The sequence below is a fragment of the Tenrec ecaudatus genome, chromosome 7 (genome assembly GCF_050624435.1).
Source record: "Tenrec ecaudatus isolate mTenEca1 chromosome 7, mTenEca1.hap1, whole genome shotgun sequence".
Classification (NCBI taxonomy): domain Eukaryota; kingdom Metazoa; phylum Chordata; class Mammalia; order Afrosoricida; family Tenrecidae; genus Tenrec; species Tenrec ecaudatus.
In genome coordinates, this window is record NC_134536.1 from 95,084,967 (window position 1) to 95,101,547 (window position 16,581).

The 16,581-nt window shown below is 42.2% G+C and overlaps 1 protein-coding gene across 3 annotated transcripts in view; it reads left to right on the forward strand.

Annotated features, from left to right (window-relative positions):
- The window catches only part of HMGN3 (high mobility group nucleosomal binding domain 3), a 38,650-nt gene extending 22,555 nt beyond the window's left edge, over nt 1-16,095 (forward strand). The window contains exons 2-6 of one of the 3 annotated variants that reach the window (XM_075554858.1): nt 2,902-2,952; nt 11,256-11,285; nt 14,349-14,399; nt 14,997-15,186; nt 15,627-16,095. In XM_075554858.1, the coding sequence (XP_075410973.1) occupies nt 2,902-2,952; nt 11,256-11,285; nt 14,349-14,399; nt 14,997-15,137 (273 nt within the window). In that variant the 3' untranslated portion in view covers nt 15,138-15,186; nt 15,627-16,095. The remainder of the gene's footprint in view (nt 1-2,901; nt 2,953-11,255; nt 11,286-14,348; nt 14,400-14,996; nt 15,187-15,626) is intronic. The other 2 variants (XM_075554857.1, XM_075554859.1) reach the window with 2 other exon arrangements.
- The last annotated feature ends 486 nt before the right edge of the window (nt 16,096-16,581 follow it).

Below are 16,581 nucleotides of genomic sequence, written 5' to 3' on the forward strand. Positions count from 1 at the left end.
TTCGTCCATGGTTTCTGTTGTTCTTTCACCTGGAAGGGGTGGTGTGGTTATGCCATTGCAGTTGGCTTCCCCTTCCTCCCCTCTGCTCCCTACCTTTCCCCTACTCCTCTGGTATCACTCTTCCCATTCCTGTTTGTGGATTCCGCGTGTCTTGAGCTCTTATCTGTACCTGTGCAGTTATATGTGTAACTTACATTATATTTTTATAGAACACTATGAGCTAGTCATTAATTCTATTGAAAGTTTTAAAAATAGGTAGTTTATTTCAGTGGTTCAAAACCACCAGCTGCTCTGCAGGAGAAAGAGGACTTTCCACCACCAGAACAATTCTACCCTGTCCTATCGCTTCACTGTGTTTCGGTATCAACTCCATGTCAATGATTTTGATTTGATTGTTAATTTCATACAGGGGTCTCTGGTGACACTGCTGAGTAATTATTGAGTTGCTAACCCCTTGAGAGAAAGATGGGCCTATTTGCTCCTATAGAGATTTAAAAGCACTGGAAACCCTGTGTAGTGGCACTGTGAGACAGAATCCACTTGATGGCAGTAAGAGTAGGTATTTGTTTTTACCATTATATTTAATACATTCTTGTGTCCAATCCTTCCATCTGGATTAATTCTTCCTATTTCTGAATTGGATCGTGTAGGAGATCTTTGTTGAAAGAAAAGACCTATTGGTGGTAAACTCTCTTAGTATTTGCGTTCTAAAATGGCTTTCTTTTTCCCTGAGAATTTAGAATCCTCGGTTGTATTTTAAGGAAAAAGTAAACCCCAAATTCATATAAAATTTAAAGGGGTCAGCTTATTAAGTCTTTAACAGGACAAAGGCCAATCACGTAGGTGCGGGATGCCATAATGGTGCCCGAGGATTCCCTGCCATGTTGCTGGGTGAACAAGACAGGGAACCCTAAGGAAAGTACTACACAATCATGACTAGGGGCAGGTTCATTCATCCCAAGTGCAGGCAGGACCACAGAGCTGGGAAAGGAACCATGCTTGGGATACATAAACTATTGCAAATAAAGCGGTTTTACAAGATTGGACCAGGACCTCCAACTACCTCAGTACCCCAACTTCTATCAAGGGTGCGCCCAGGCATGTCCTTAGGGTTTGACTGCCCCCCTCTGGGGCTGGCCAGGGAGTCCCTGTAAACATGCTTTGCTAGAGTGCAGAGCTTTCCACATTGCTAGGTAAGGGTCAGAGAGAACTCAGTTGGAATGGAACCTTTGTGGATACTCAAAACATATTTAGAGCTTACAAGTGTAGACCCCTGTGAAACCTAGTGCCCAGAATTTAAGCTCTCATACAATTAACAGGGTTTTATTCCTCATCTCTATTAGCATTACTCTGTATTTTCTTATGTTCTTGATTGCTGGTACAAAATAATTCTTTGTAAATAACCTATCTTTTCATTGTAAGTAACCTATCTTTAACCCCTATAAATGGGACTTATTTTTCTTGGTGATCTGTACTTTTATTCACTTGCTCGCTGCTTGGTATGAGTGTTCAGTACAGAGACTTGTGACCTCAGCTTGAGAGTATTCCCAAACAACACGTCTTTCTGCTTGTGCCCTCTGGTCTCTTTTTCTGAGGTCAGGGAAATCTGTGTGGAATTTCCCAACTTATTTCCAAGACCTCTCACCTCTCTTTCATAGTGTTTCCTTTTCTATGTTTCCTCCTGGGCTAACGCCTCAGCATTGTTTAATCAATGGTGGGGAGCTAATAATAATAACTACAAAAAAGGAGAAAATATTCCAAAATTGGTTGTGGTGATGATTGCACAACTCTTTAATATGTTTAAACTATTAAATTTTCAGATATGTGACTTGTATGTTGATAAAAATTAAATTTTAAAAAAGAGTACTAATGTTTTGATTTTTTTAGTTCAGTGAACCTACCATATATACTCAAGTATAAACTGTTTTTAGCGCATTTTTGATGCAGTTTTTGTGGTAAAATTGGGTGCCTCGGCGGATATTCAGTTCAGCTTATACATGAGTACATATGGTACTTTTCACTTTTAGCATTTTAAAGAAGGAAAATAAAAAGTCCTACCTACTTAAAGCCTCTTATTTTTATAAAATAAAGACATTTTATAAAATATACTGTACCTACGTAGTATCTACATACATGATTTAAATAATAAAATTAGTCAATGTGCTCACCATCCTGATCAAAATATAGCATTAACTGTACCTGTGTCTCTTTTAGTCAGACATCCTCCTTCTGCTCACTCGGAAGTAACTCGTGATTTTTATACTAATATTCTTTTCGTTTCCTCTGTAAGTTTACCATACATCGACATTTTTAGATTTTAGATACTTTCCTTTTGGGGGTCTAAGATTCTGAGAGTCATCTATTTGGTTAGGTATATGTGCCACTCATTTGCTTACACATCTATATATTGTTTATTATATACCATAATGTATTTAGCTAGTCTGATGACAAAGACAAAGAGATAAGTCTATTTGTACTATTTGTATTTTTAAATTAATTTTAGCTTGTATATATATTTTTGACATTCTGTGTCTGTGTTAGTTTGGTTAAAGAACAGGGAGCGGGGAAATGAGGCTTTCTACTCCCTCAGAGTTACAGCCTCAGGAAAACATGGAGGCAGCCCCACCTTGCCCTAGAGGCGAGCTGTGGTAAGAATCAAGAAAATGGCAGTTAGTTGCGTTTGGGTTTGGTGTTTATGTACAAAATATATTCTCTTAAAATCTCACAAACTTTTACCCTGCAAAATAATCTGTTGGTTTATGTGGTCCTAGCATTTTACCTCATGTTTCTTCTTCATTGGTGTGTGTGTGTGTGTGTGTGTGTGTGTGTGTGTGTGTGTGTGTTTCTCTAACATGTGTTTCCAAATTTTAAATTACAATTTATTGAATCCCCCTCTCCTAGTCTCCAGAGAATTCAGAGGGCAAAGATGGACCCAAAGTAGCTGAACGTGAGGTAAGTTTATCTTGGGTATTATCTATTTAATTATTTTAATTGGAAATTTTATCAAGATTATGATTGTCTGCCTCAGAGTGAATACTATTCCAAACCAGGCTGTGGGGACTGCTTAAACCAGGGGTAAGAGTTTCTCTGTGCAACCTTTGCTTCTTGTGGGTATGTTTCAGCCCAGCACACTCATGAGGCATTTCCCACTAACTCAGTGTTGCTTACTACGTTTCTACCTGTCAGTCCCTGTGACTGTCTTTAAGCATGGATGCTGAGAATCCCTTCTGGGCAAAGAGTGAGATAATAGGTAAATTCATCATGGAGAGCAAAGTTTGTCTTTCACAGCACGAAAATGAAAGTCTGTGATTCCATACACTCCCTGCTCTAGCAAGCGAACCATAACTTGCACTGGGGTTCTGCATATTCTCCTGAAAGGAGTCATTTCACTGTCACAAACAATGGAAGCACATCGGAAAATGCCGAAATATTCGTATCTTTCAATCACTTAAGTTTAGGATAGCTAGTTAAAACAATATTTCTACCAAGGCCTGTATCAAAATACAGAAGTTCAATGAAAGATAATGAACTTGGAAGAGATGCTTGTGTTTGACACTGAGTGGTAATAGATCATGAACTTCTAGAAGATGGACTGCAAACAGCAAATGAGATGGTAACTGTGATGACTATCATTCACTCTTTTTTTGACTATCATTTACTCTTACAGAGAACTTAACATTAGGGGGGGGGGGACTACAACCCTTACCCTTGAATTCAGGAATTAAAAAGGGTCTTTTTACAGATTTCTCTTTCAGATTCTTTGGATGATGCATATTATGGTTAGTAATCCAGAAGAGTTTGGCATGATACCACAACCCTCACATAAGATTTGTACATTCTGCCTAGTGGAAAATCTTCAGCAGGATCTATTGAAAAAAAGCAATTCAAAAGTAAAACTAACAATAATCAAATCCTTTCTATTTATTACGTGTTCAGTGTCTTACAGAGTTCAGGAGGGGAAGCGTGTGATCCTGCCCCCAAACCAACAAATAAACACTAGAACTAAACAAAATAATAGCAAAGTACAATTTATGGGACAGTTAGGTAAAGTAATTTACCTTAATTTTTTTTTTAATTTGGGTGTAGAAAACCACTTAGAAGACATTGGCATTTGAATTGATCTGTCTGTCAGAAAATCTTGAAAACACAGTAGATCTTGGATAGTAGCAACATCTTTCTCAGTATCTCTACTATAAAAGCAAGTCAGGCTGATAAGGATACACACAAAAGATGTGTGTTGTGTTTGTGTCTTATTCATGTGATTTAAATCACAGGATTCCAAACAAAATTCTTTTCTGAGAAAAGACTCCGGGTCTTCCTCTCGGGGAAGGCTCTCTCTAAAGGTTCTTCTGCCCCCAGCTTCTGTTCACTGGCGGCCTCCATGTGTTGGCCGCTATCTTCTCCCACCTTCGCCTGCCGCCCTGTCCTGATCTGCTGTCCGTATCGCAGCCTATAGAAGATGGACTTAAAACACCCCACACTAGTCCTACTCCTTTGACGAAGTCAGCCCGCTCCCAAAATGGGAACATAATCACAAGTACAGAGGTCAGAGTTTACAACGCACGTTTCTAGGAAACACAATTCGTTCCATAACATTCCACCCTTTGGTTCCCCAAGTCCACGCCCTGGCCACATGGCAAAACACAGCCATCCCATCACAAAACGTCTTTAACAACTCCAAATCCAAATTTCATCTTCTGAATAAGTCAAGTATGAGTGAGATCTGAGCAGATTCCATCGTAGGGCAAAATTCCTTTTTTATCTGCGGACCTGTGAAATCCAGATGAAAAATTACCTGCTTCCAAAGTAGAGCAGGCACAATACATACATTTCCATTACATTTGGGAGAAACTGGAGAGAAAGAAGGTATGACAGGCACTAAGCAGATCTGAAACTGAGCAGAACAATTTCCACTATCTCTCAATGCTTGAAAATAATCCTTTGTTCTTTGGAGTCACCCAAGCAAAGGCCATGCCCTCTGGGTTCTAGATGGAGGCTTCTAACCCTTGAGCTTCCCGTTCACCCTTTAAACATGGCCACTGGGGTGGCAGTTCTGCTTCCTCGACTTTGGATGGCTCCATCCTCCTAATCCAGCCACACCCCGTGAGCTGCAGGCTTTCTTCTTGTGCTCTCGAACATGGCATGCCTGTCTCTTCAGCTTTGGATGAAGACCCCATCCTCGCTGACACCCTTAAGGGCAGCCTGGCCCTCTGGGACCAAGTTGGCAATGATCCAGCTTTTCGTCCAGCTCTTTCCTCTAACATCTATTGTCAGGGGCACGGAGAAACCCTGCAGCCCCTCTGAGATCTTGCTGAGAAACCTCCTCCGCCAGCCAGCCATGTTGATCATTTACAAGTTCTTCCACCAAACATTTGAGCACAATTAAGGCACACTCTTGGTCACTCCATAAAAAGCATTGCCTCTTCTTCCATTGTCCAGCTATGTTCATCATTTCCTTTTAAAGTCTTATCAGAAATACATTAAATACTCACATTTCTAGCAACATTTTGCTGCTGGTGCCGTATGTGTTCTCTAAGACGACAGAGGATGTCTCCATAGCTCTCCTTCTTTCTGAGCCCTCACCAGAATTGCCTTTAAAGTACATAATTCTCCCAACAGTCTCTTCCAGGCAATCTAGGCTTTTACACTCACCTCCCTGCCTTCTAGTCCATTCTGACTACAAATCTCTAGGACAGAGTAGAATTAGCCGCTCATCAGGTTTCTAAGACCAATTACAGCAGGGAGCTGCCATGTCTTTCTCCCACAGAGCAGCTGATGGTTGGAACCACTGATCTTTCACTTAGAGCCATATAGTGTAACCACTGTGCCACCAGGGCACCTTCTCTTGCTCTTACTCATTGTCGTCAGGCCGATTGGGACTCATCGTGACACGATAGGACAGTGTAGAACTGCTGCTGTGGGTTTCCAAGTCTAACTCTTTACAGTAATAGATAGCCTCGTCTTTCTTCTAAGGAGTGGCTAGTGGTATTGAACCACTGACCTTGAGGTTTGCATATCAATACATAAACCACTACACCACTGGGCCTCTTCCAGCCTCTACCCATGAGCCTATTTCAAAACTGCTCCCACATTTCAGGTGTTAGAAAAGCACTCTTCCAGTACCAGAGTCTGTCTTAGTTACCCAGTGGTGCTGTAACAGAAATACCACAGTAACAAATAAAGATCTCTTTTCACACAGTTTAGGAATTTAGAAGTTCAAATTCAGAGTACCAATGTTTTTGTTTTGTTTTGGTTTTGCTTGCCAACAAAAGAAACTTTTAAAAGTCATTTTATTGGGGAGTTTACCATTCTTATCACAATCCATCCATCCATTGTGTCAAACACATGTCAGAGGACCAGTTTTAAGGGAAAGTTTTCTCTATGGACTCTGGAGGAAAATCCTTATCTCTGTCTTTCGATTCCTAATTTCTTGGAGATCTCTGTGGCTTCTATCTTCACACACCTCTGCTTCTTTCTCTTGCTTGTTTAATCTTCTTTCTATCTCAAAAGAGATAGACTCAAGGGCCATATAACAGAGACAACTCAAATGGAGATTTAACCACAAACACAGATTGGCAGCAAACAGAATTCAACAACTTGACTTTTGGAGTTTTCTCGGAATAGACTCAGAATCAGAACTACTGCTTATAAGACTACCATATCCCACTAGAATATTTCAGGCAGTATTCCGCACAGGCCAGTGACTACACTTGCATCCTGCTATGCCCGTGAACTTTGGCATGACGTGTATTAGGCTAGGTTCTCTAGAGACACAAATCCCCAACTATCATAGAATGAGATTAGGTTCCCATGCTGCTTCTGTAGCCATGACAGTGAAGTAGAAGAGTCCATTTTGCAGAATAGCCTCCAGTAGGATTTTCTCCAACCAGGAGGATGGTCATTTAATCAAAAAACATAGAGTCCTTCCCATGCTGCCCAGCACTTTTATGCCAGAGTGACAGCAGTTTCTTCCTAATGATTTCCCAACTCTCCTGGTGACCCTTCAGTCTAAAAGCGTTCCTTCTATCCTTGAAAACTACTCTTTGGACAAACTCTTGACTATTCACATTTAGTCAACAAGTCAAGAAAAATGTTTCTTACCACCTGTTGTCCTACTCAATAATAACCTGAATCACAAAGGTAGACTTCAAATTCTGGCATGCCAACTGTCACACTCAGTGCTGCCTAAACATTTTTAAGTTTTTAAGCCTAAGAAACTGATGGGACTTTGCAGGAAGGTCTGAATTCTTGCGTACATAATCAGCACTGCTAACTGAGTGGATGTTGTTTGCCATGAAGAATAACATCGCCGACAGTCGTTACTGACTTTGGTTTTGTATTTTGAAATTCTTGTACTGGACCTGAATTGTATGGCATCAGTAAGTCTTTGAGGTCAGAACAGACTTGCTCTACCCTACCCTACCCTGCAATGCTACTGTTAGTCAGTGGGGACTCAGTGGCAGTGGGTTTGGGGTTTTCTGGCTCCAAGATGAACTGTAACCAAGTATAAGCATAAGGCCTCACACTCTCACAAGTGTCGAACATTGCCACTCCATTTGCCCCAACACTGGGCTCCTGCAAGGCAGTGGAGCTGCAGAGAAGTGAGAGCAGGTGACCCTGTGCCTGAAAGATGAGTAAGTTCCACAGTGAGAGTGCACGTAGCTAACACCACACAGGAAGGACTTCAGATGAGGCCCATTTACCTCGTCAGTGGCTTCCACTTTCTCTCCCAGGTCATAGTCCTGAGCACTCTTCTGTCCCTTTGCTTGTGCATTGGTATGAACAGTCTGAAGACCACACAGAAGTTTCCATGCCAAATTCTGTCCTTAACTGAGCGGTGTTCCTCAAAAGCAGACTCAAGCACCCAAAGGTGCCTGCTGGGAGAAAATGAAGCTTCCTCCTTCTGTAAAGGGTTACAGTCTTGGAAATCCGCAGGAGCAGTTCTCCCGTCTTCGAGGGCTGCTGCTGTGAGTTAGAATCAGCTTGATGGCACTGAGTTGGTTTTTGGAAGGTACCTGCTAGCTGACTTCTTCAATTGACAATATTGCCTTTTCTTCGGAGTTGCCCAATAACGCAACGTAGCTTTTTAATTGGAGTGCCTGAGTGGTCAAGCACTCAGCTGCTACACAAAAGGTTGGAGGTTCTAGTCCACCAAGAGTTGCCTCCAGAGAAAATCCTGGCAGTGTACTTCCAAAATATCATCCTTTAAAAACTCAACAGTAGCACATGACTCTAACATGCATGGGTAAGAATTAACTCAAAAGCAACTATGAGGTGTAACTTTTAAATTAAATCTCCCAGGAAAAGGATCGCAGGATTTGGGTTCTGACTCCCAGTGACTCCTGTGTGCGTCCTCGTGGAAGCAGCCATTGGAGAGGCGCTCACATCACTGCGGTGTTTGCTGTGGAGAATCTGTCTGGCACTGGTATTCCTGCCATGTGACTTCACTGGCTGGGGCCTGAGCTGTGTGCTGAGCTCAGCACCCACTTGCTGCACTATGCAGTGAATTTATCACAGCCAACCACATTCTGCTGGCTGGCCTTAAGCCCGCCTCTGATCTTTCTTCAAGACCCCAAGGTTAAAATTATTCATAGGAAGTTCTAGCTCCCCATTTTTTTCCTCTCTGTAGTTTAAAGAAAGATGAGTTTAGCTTCCTCCGGCTATTTTCAGCAAATCCTTAGATAAAGAGATGACAAGAAATACTTCTTCCAGTATGACCTGACCAACCGACCTAGCCTGACCTAAGAGATGCCTCCTAATCATTGTGTGGGTTCCAACTGACCCCTTTAGAAAAATGACTGGAGTCCTGGAAGTTCTTCCAATAAGGCAAAGTCTGTATGCGGCCATCAGAATTAGGGCACGCTTGAATTCATTTTATTTTATTAAAGCAAATCTTTCTCAACAGTCTACTAAGCGTCTGTTAAAAGTACTTTATTCTACTGGAGGTAGAGCAAGAAATAAAACAGACTAAAGTACGAAGTGCTTGTATCTGAGCACACTCTTAAAGAAAGGCAGCTGTACTTTTAGAATGTGAAATCCCTGCAGAGCCAGGATTGGCTATGTGAGAATCAGTCAAAGAAACTTACTGGAAAATGCTATCAAAATGGGAGGCTACTGTACACTTCTTATTGGGCTGTGATCCTCCAGGTCTGCACTTCAAAACCACCACCAGTCTGCAGAAGAAAGGTGGGGCTTTCTCATCCTGTAAAGAATTACAATTTCAGAAACTCACATGCAGTCCTACCCTGGCCCTTAGGGTCCCTGTGAGTCAACAACTCAATGGAAGTGAGTTTGTTTGCTTGGTGTTTTTTCAGTTTGGGAACCCTTCCCAGAGGAATTCTGTGTTCCATTACACGTCAAAACGACAATTCTGGCAACTTTAAGGGACTCGCATTACGAGTTTTTTGTCAGTGTTTTTCTGGGCTTGGGGAACAGAAGGAAGTTAGAAATGGCAAGACGTGACCTTTAGACTGGGATAAGGTTTCCCAACAAAACTGCCATCGGCCAGCCTTTGTTGCCCTCGAGAAATGAGCAGGAACACTGTGGTGATGGGAAAACCCCTCGGCACAACTCTGTGGCCTTTATCTCACAAATGCAGTTTTCCATTTTCTTCAACCTTTCTATGTAGGACCCTAGGATGGTCCTACATCTTTTTGGAGCCATGTTATCAAAATTACTCCTTTGGGCTCCCACAGCACAGTCACTATAAGCTTTAGAGCTGACCTCTCAGTTCCTAGGAAGCCACTGCTTCGATGGAACTTTTTTTTAAGGTGCCCTAAGGAGACAAGTGTATTTCTCAGAGAACTTGCCTGCAATCCTCCACTGATCCCCGGCAATCATGACGTTTTGTTTGAACTAAACCTGTGCGAGTATGAACTAGAATTATAGTAGCAGTACTTTTATACCCTCGTACTCTTAAATAGAATGTCGATTCTGACGTATTTGTAACGCCTGAAAGTTGTTATTTTCATTTTTTGCTGTTTATTCGCCACATCCTTGAATAAGAAAAACGATTCCCAAAAATTCCAATTCCAAATTTAGAGCCGAGATTAGTACAGTTTTTACTCTGCTTACATCTTTGAACATATTCTTTTAATTGGCTAAACATTTTTTTAAAACCAGTCAAGTTATTTTTCCCTTGTAACTGCTTGAATTTTTCAGTCATTTACTTTTTACCACAGTAATGAGATGGGGAACTCCCACTCTTTTTGGTTGCTCCATAATTATAAGTGTCTCCATGGATACCGTGTAAGGTTTCATTCCATTTCTAAGAGAGTCAGATGAAAGAAGAGTCAGACTGGAGATTGCCGTGCCCGTAGTTGCGATGCTTGGATTGGGTCTGGCACCCCTTGGTCCTCAAGGTGACCTCCTTGCTGTTTAACACTTTAAAGGTCCTTTGCAGCAGATGTGACCGATGCAACAGGCCATTGGACATCCTGACTATTGTGTCTATGGGTGTTGACTGTGATCCGAGTACAATGAAATCCTTGACAACGTCAATATTTCTTCCATTCGTCATGACGTTGCTTGTGATCCGGTTGTGGAGGTTTTTGTCTTATTTGTATTGAGGCGTAATCTGAAGGCCGCAGCCTTTGCTTTCCATCAGTTCATGCTTCAAGTCCCCTTGACTTTCAGCAAAGTTGTGCCACCTCCGTGTTGCAAGTTGCTCCCGAGCCCTCCGCCGATCCTGCCGCCACATTCTTGTTTCATCTGGGCCAGTTCCTCAGATTCTTTGCTCAGCATGCAAACCGAATATGAATGGCAAAGGGATACAACCTTTATACACACTTTTCCTGACTTTAAATCATGCACTGTTTCCTTGTTCAATACACTGCCTATCGTTTCATTTACAGATTCTGCATAAGCCCAAGTAAGTGCTCTGGAATTCCCATACTTTGCTATGATCCACACAGTGAAATGCCTTCACATCTTTAAAAGCACCTCAGTTTTCTTTACATGAATTACATCACAAACACACAGATTATGGTTGGGGTTGGAGCCTAAATTTATTTTCCTTTCTTTTTATTATCTATCATAAGCTTAATTGGAAGATGCCATTTCTCAGAAAAGTGATAACATCTCTTTAATATTTTGGTGGCCAGAGGGTTTGATGTACGTTTCATTGTACTCACTTCAAAAGGGCGGTGGCAGTCATATCTAATATTCTTTCAACAGTTTAAGATAATAAAATGATTTTTTAATTCAACTTGGTTGTATTGATCACCCAAAAAAATGTTTTTCCTTTCTCTTTGTAGCCTACAAGACGGTCTGCTAGGTTGTCAGCGGTAAGTACTTTAGAAAGCTTTTAGAGTTCATTCTTATGAGGACAGGGTCCCTCTGTCCAGAGCAAGGGTGGGGAAATTCTCTTGTAACTCCTTCTGAGTTTAATGTTCCTTTAGTAGCCTTGTAAAAGAGGGACTTGTGGACATATGGACTTCTAATCAGGGACTATGCGTTAGGAGCCACTCAAGTAGGACTCCATAGACACACTGGGCTTCGCAGACTCCTGCTGTTGTCAGATGCCATTAAGTCAGTTCCTACCCATAGCAACCTCATGCACAGCTGAATGAAGCACTGCTTGGTCCTGTGCCTAAACCCATAGCGGCAGCCACAACTTGTGTGAGTCCATCTTGTTGAGAGTCATCATCTCTTTTGCTGCCCGTCCACTTTACCAAACACACTGAATGTCCTTTTCCAGGGGCTGGTCTCTCCTGACAACATATCCGAAGTACGTCAAATGAAATCTCACCATCCTTGCCTCCAGGGAGCACTCTGGGTCAAAACACTTGAGTGCTGAGTCAGGAGGGAGCATTCCATTCACAGAAATAATGTAAAACGAAATTAGTTGCTGTGGATTGAGAAAACAAGCATACGTTACTAATGCAACATATCGAAGCCTGGAATAATAAAAGATTTTAAATCTTAAAAATGTAGGGGCCATGAGACCTGCCCTATTTGGAAATGGACTGCAGACTTAGCATGGTTAGAAGATTAATAAAAACATTCCTTACTTTTCAAATGCATTCTTTATTATTATTTGAGAGGTCAGTCTAACAGCCAATCTTCCAGAATTGAACTGTCTGCAATTTCATTTTGTGTCCTGATGAGCAGGGCCAGATTCAATATGAACTTATCCCACCTCCGAGAGGCACTGGAGAGGAACGTGTATTTTTCTCCACATGGGAGAGGCCCTGGTCAGTGTTTTCTATTTAAAAATCATTTTTCCTAGTGCCAGGAAAGGTGCACACTTTTTTTTGGGTCTATGAGAGAAATATTTGACCTGAAATAGCTACATAAAACATGTGGGTTAGGCTAGACCAGAGGATGTACACTGGTACAGATTGGAACTGGAAACACAGGGAATCCAGGACAGATGATCCCTTCAGGACCAGTGGTATGAGTTGGTGATACCTGGAGGGTGGAGGGAAGATGGGATAGAAAGGGGGAACTGATTACAAGAATCTACATATAACCTCCTCCCTTGGGGACGGACAACAGAAAAGTGAGCAAAGGGAGATGTCGGACAGTGCAAGACATGACAAAATAATAATTTATAAATTATTATAAATTATCATGAGGAAGGGGATGTCTGGGAGAGATGGGGGGAATGAGGAGCCGATACCAAGAGCTCAAGTAGAAAGCAAATGTTTTGAGAAAGATGAGGGAAACAAATGTGCTTGACACATGGATGTATGGATTGTGATAAGGGTTGACCAGCCCCCAATAAAATGATTTAAAAACAAAAACTAGTGGGTTAAACTAATTACCTTCCCCAGTTTTCCTGTGCTCCACCCCAGGTGTTCTCAGGCCTCGGGAAAACCTGGCTGGGCCTAAAGCCAAACTAACGGAGCCGCAAGCACAGGATAGACAGATAGTGCTCATAGCTAACGGAGCGGACACTTTCACATGTAGTTAGGTGCCCTTGAGTGAGGCCCAGCTCATAGTGAGCCTGTGTACAACAGAGGAACCGAACCCTGTCTCGGCTCGTGCCATCCTCACAGTCATTGCTGAGCTTCAACCCATTGGCACAGCCACAGTGTCAAGCCAGCTTGTTGCAGGTCTTCTTTTGCACTGGCCCTGTGCATTACCAAGCATGATAACAGGTCCAAAGTATGTGAGATGAAATGCCACCATCTTCACCCTGGCCTAGTTCTTCCCCAGCTATGGTCTCCTCCTTTCCCTGACTACTGCTTATGTCCACATCACAGCTGACTGGTTTCAGCTCGTACACACCTTGTTTAATATCCTCTCTTCCCCTGGACTTTCCCAGAAAGAACCTGGAGCAACGATTAACAAAGCTGCTAAAGAGCCTTTGTGGTTATTCTTCCATCTCAGATGTGTTCATGCCACTGGAAATATGTGCAGTGTTTGATATTCCTCATGAACACCATAATTCAAAGGCACTCATTCTTCAGTTTCCATATACATTGACCAGCTTTCACATGCATATGAGGTGATTGAAAATACCACCAGGCCTGGTATTTCACAATGAAGCAAGAGGAAAATAGTTACATACTGGGCTCCTGGGAGTCCCTGAGTGGTCCATTTGGTGAGCACGGTTGGTTACTAACTCAAAGCTTGGAGGTTTGAATGTACATAGGAAGAAAGGCTTGTCTATCTACTCCAAAAAATCAGCCATTGGAAACAATGGAGTACAATTTTACTCTGACACAGATCAGTTTACTCTGAGTCAAAATGAACTGGATGGCAACTGGTTGTAGTGAGCTCTTGGGCAAATAAAATATATGAACATCGTAAACTTTGGGAGGCAGCCGTTGACATTTTCCCATTATAATAGTATTCTGAGGGGAATTCTTCTCACCTTGAGCTGGCATTGGATAAGATGAAAGTAGGAATCCGCTTGGCTGCAAAACTTGACACCTACATTCGAGGTGGAAGGACCTGGAAATCACTTTTACGAACTTCACAGACAAAAGTGTTCATGACGGAGAGGGCTGTGTCTGTAATTGTGCCGTGGTTTCTGGACGGGGGGCAGGCCACTGGCCAAACTCGCGGCGTTCTTTGGCCGCGGGCCTGAGTCCTTTCTCTCGCTGCTGAGCTGTGGTGAGAGGAAGTAGTGAGACGTTGACTGCAGCCTAAGCCTGTTCCCGGAGAGCTATTCTGGACCGAGAATAATGGCTTAGCCTTTCAAACTCACCAGCACATCTCTGGAGGAAAGAGTTCTGAAATGCAGAGCATTCTGTTATGATGTTATGATGTTGAAAGTAAAACTTTTTTTTTTTTTTAACAAACAAAGCCATAGAACAGATTTTTGTCTTCTGCCATTTTTTGTTTGTTTTGGTGCTGAGAGTTGTGTCTTCCACCATTTGAATAATTTATCTTTACAGAAACCTTCTCCGCCAAAACCTGAACCTAAGCCAAGGAAAACATCTGCTAAGGTAAGAGGAGCTGTTTCCTCCCCCTTTGGTTTTTTTGGGTTCTATTATTTTAATTCAATGAATAAATTATCATTCCACATCTAAAAGGTCACGTTTAATGATTCACACTAAATGTGCTGCCCGAAAACCGTCCCCACTATTATAGGCATTCTCAAAAAAGCAGAAAGCACAATTGTATGCTTAACAGGAATGCCTTTTCCGTTCAGTCAGTAAGGCGCAGGAAGTCTGTCTGGGCTTTGGGGCTCTGAGCAGCTTCGTGTCCTAGGGCTTGGGCAGCTGTTTTGTGAACTTGCAGGTCATGTAGTCTCCAGAGGCGGTGAATCGGGCCCTGACAATACTGTCAGCAGCACTTGGAGGAACTTTGCATCCTGTGAACTTTCCCCCTTTTGCACTTTCCCTCAGCCCCTCTTAAAACTGCATTTCTCCATTTGAGACTTTTCATTGGAAAGTGGCAGAGAACCCCCACCCCCTGCTGGGTCTTGGCCCACCTTCTGCCTCCTCCTTTCACCAAGCATGGTCTGGGTCCACATCAAAGCTGACAGTGTTCTCGAGTACCACACCTTGTTTCATGTCTTCCCTTGCCCTGTACTTTCCCAGAAAGAACCTGGAGCAAAGAGTAACAAAGGTGCGAAGGGGAAGAAGGAGGCAAAGCAGGAAGCTGGAAAGGAAGGTACTGCACCGTCTGAAAATGGTGAAACTAAAGCTGAAGAGGTACTTCCCATAAATGCCTCCCACTGATTGAATCAGTGTCCAAGAAGTTGCTCGATCCTTCAGCCAGGGATAGCACGTTCGTAATGCTTCTTTTTATTGCCTATAATATTGCAGATCTACATCTCTCGCTCAGCTGTTAATGTTTCAGCCTCCAGAGACACCCCACCCAGCACACTGTCAGGAAAGGGGCAGACTGAAGCAGTGAGAGTTAAGGGTACAGTGGAAACTCGTTTGCAGTGACTAGACTCAGATAGTAGTGTTCTTGTTTGTGTTTTATGAACAATGGAAGCAGACAGGTAAGGCTTCTGTGGTTGTTTGAAAAGCCGAGCAATAAATGGAGAGGAGCGTTTGTGTAATCTATTCCCGCCTGTCTGTTTTACACCCAGAGTGCAGATAGCTGTATGGCAGACCTACTGCCAAACAGATAGACAAGTGATCGTGTGTTGACGGGGTGGCCTTTTCCCAGCTGGTGGCTCTGGTAGTAACGGTATCTTTCTTTTTCTTCCTTCTTCGCAGGCACGGAAAACTGAATCTGTAGATAACAAGGGAGAATGAATTGTCGTGAAAATTTGGGGTTGGTTTTATGTACCTCCTGGGACAACTTTTAAAAGCTATTTTTACCAAGTATTTTGTAAATGCTAATTTTTTAGGATTCTACTAGTTGGCATATTAAAAATCTATAAGGGTGGACATTTTACCTTCTCATAAGAATGCTCTTTTGGAAATTACCATCATCCTCAACTAAAATAAATATCAATTTGGAAGCTGTGTGTAAAATTGATTCAGCTTTCCATGCACTTGCTTAAAAATTGTAGTCTTGTGCAGACTGTGGTGTTTTCATTGTGTATATTTGAATTTTTCATGCAGTTTTTCTAGAGCAATAATCCGTGGTGCTTTTGTACCTAGGTTTTATGTGATTTTAATGAAACATGGATAGTTGTGGCCACCTGCTGACTCCTTGTGGTTTAAAATAAAGGGTTGTATTGCCTGCAAAATACTTGCCTCTTAGTGTCATTCCTAAATTCAGCAGGGTTTTGTTTTATCCAGAACTTTTAACTTGTTCTTGCCACTTCAACCTGCTGCTGAGAATTTGCCTTTCCCCCCGACATTGAATCAGAATCTACAGTTTAACAAGATTCCCAGGTAATTATATATCTATATATATATGGGTGTGTATATATGTATATGTATGCACACACATATACATGTACACATACCACTTGGGAATCTTATGGCTACACTTGTCTGTCAGTTTGTCCTACTGTGGTGGCTTGTGTGTGGCTGTGATGTTGGAAGCTATGTCACTAGTCTTTCAAGTGCCAGCAGGGCCACCTAAAGTGAAGAGGTTTCAGCAGAGCTTCCAGACTAAGAACAGATTGTGAGAACAGAATAGGCCATAGACTTCTAAGGAATAAGCCACTGATGCCCTAATGAAGACATCGAGTGTCTACTTCAGAGGCATTAGGTGCTG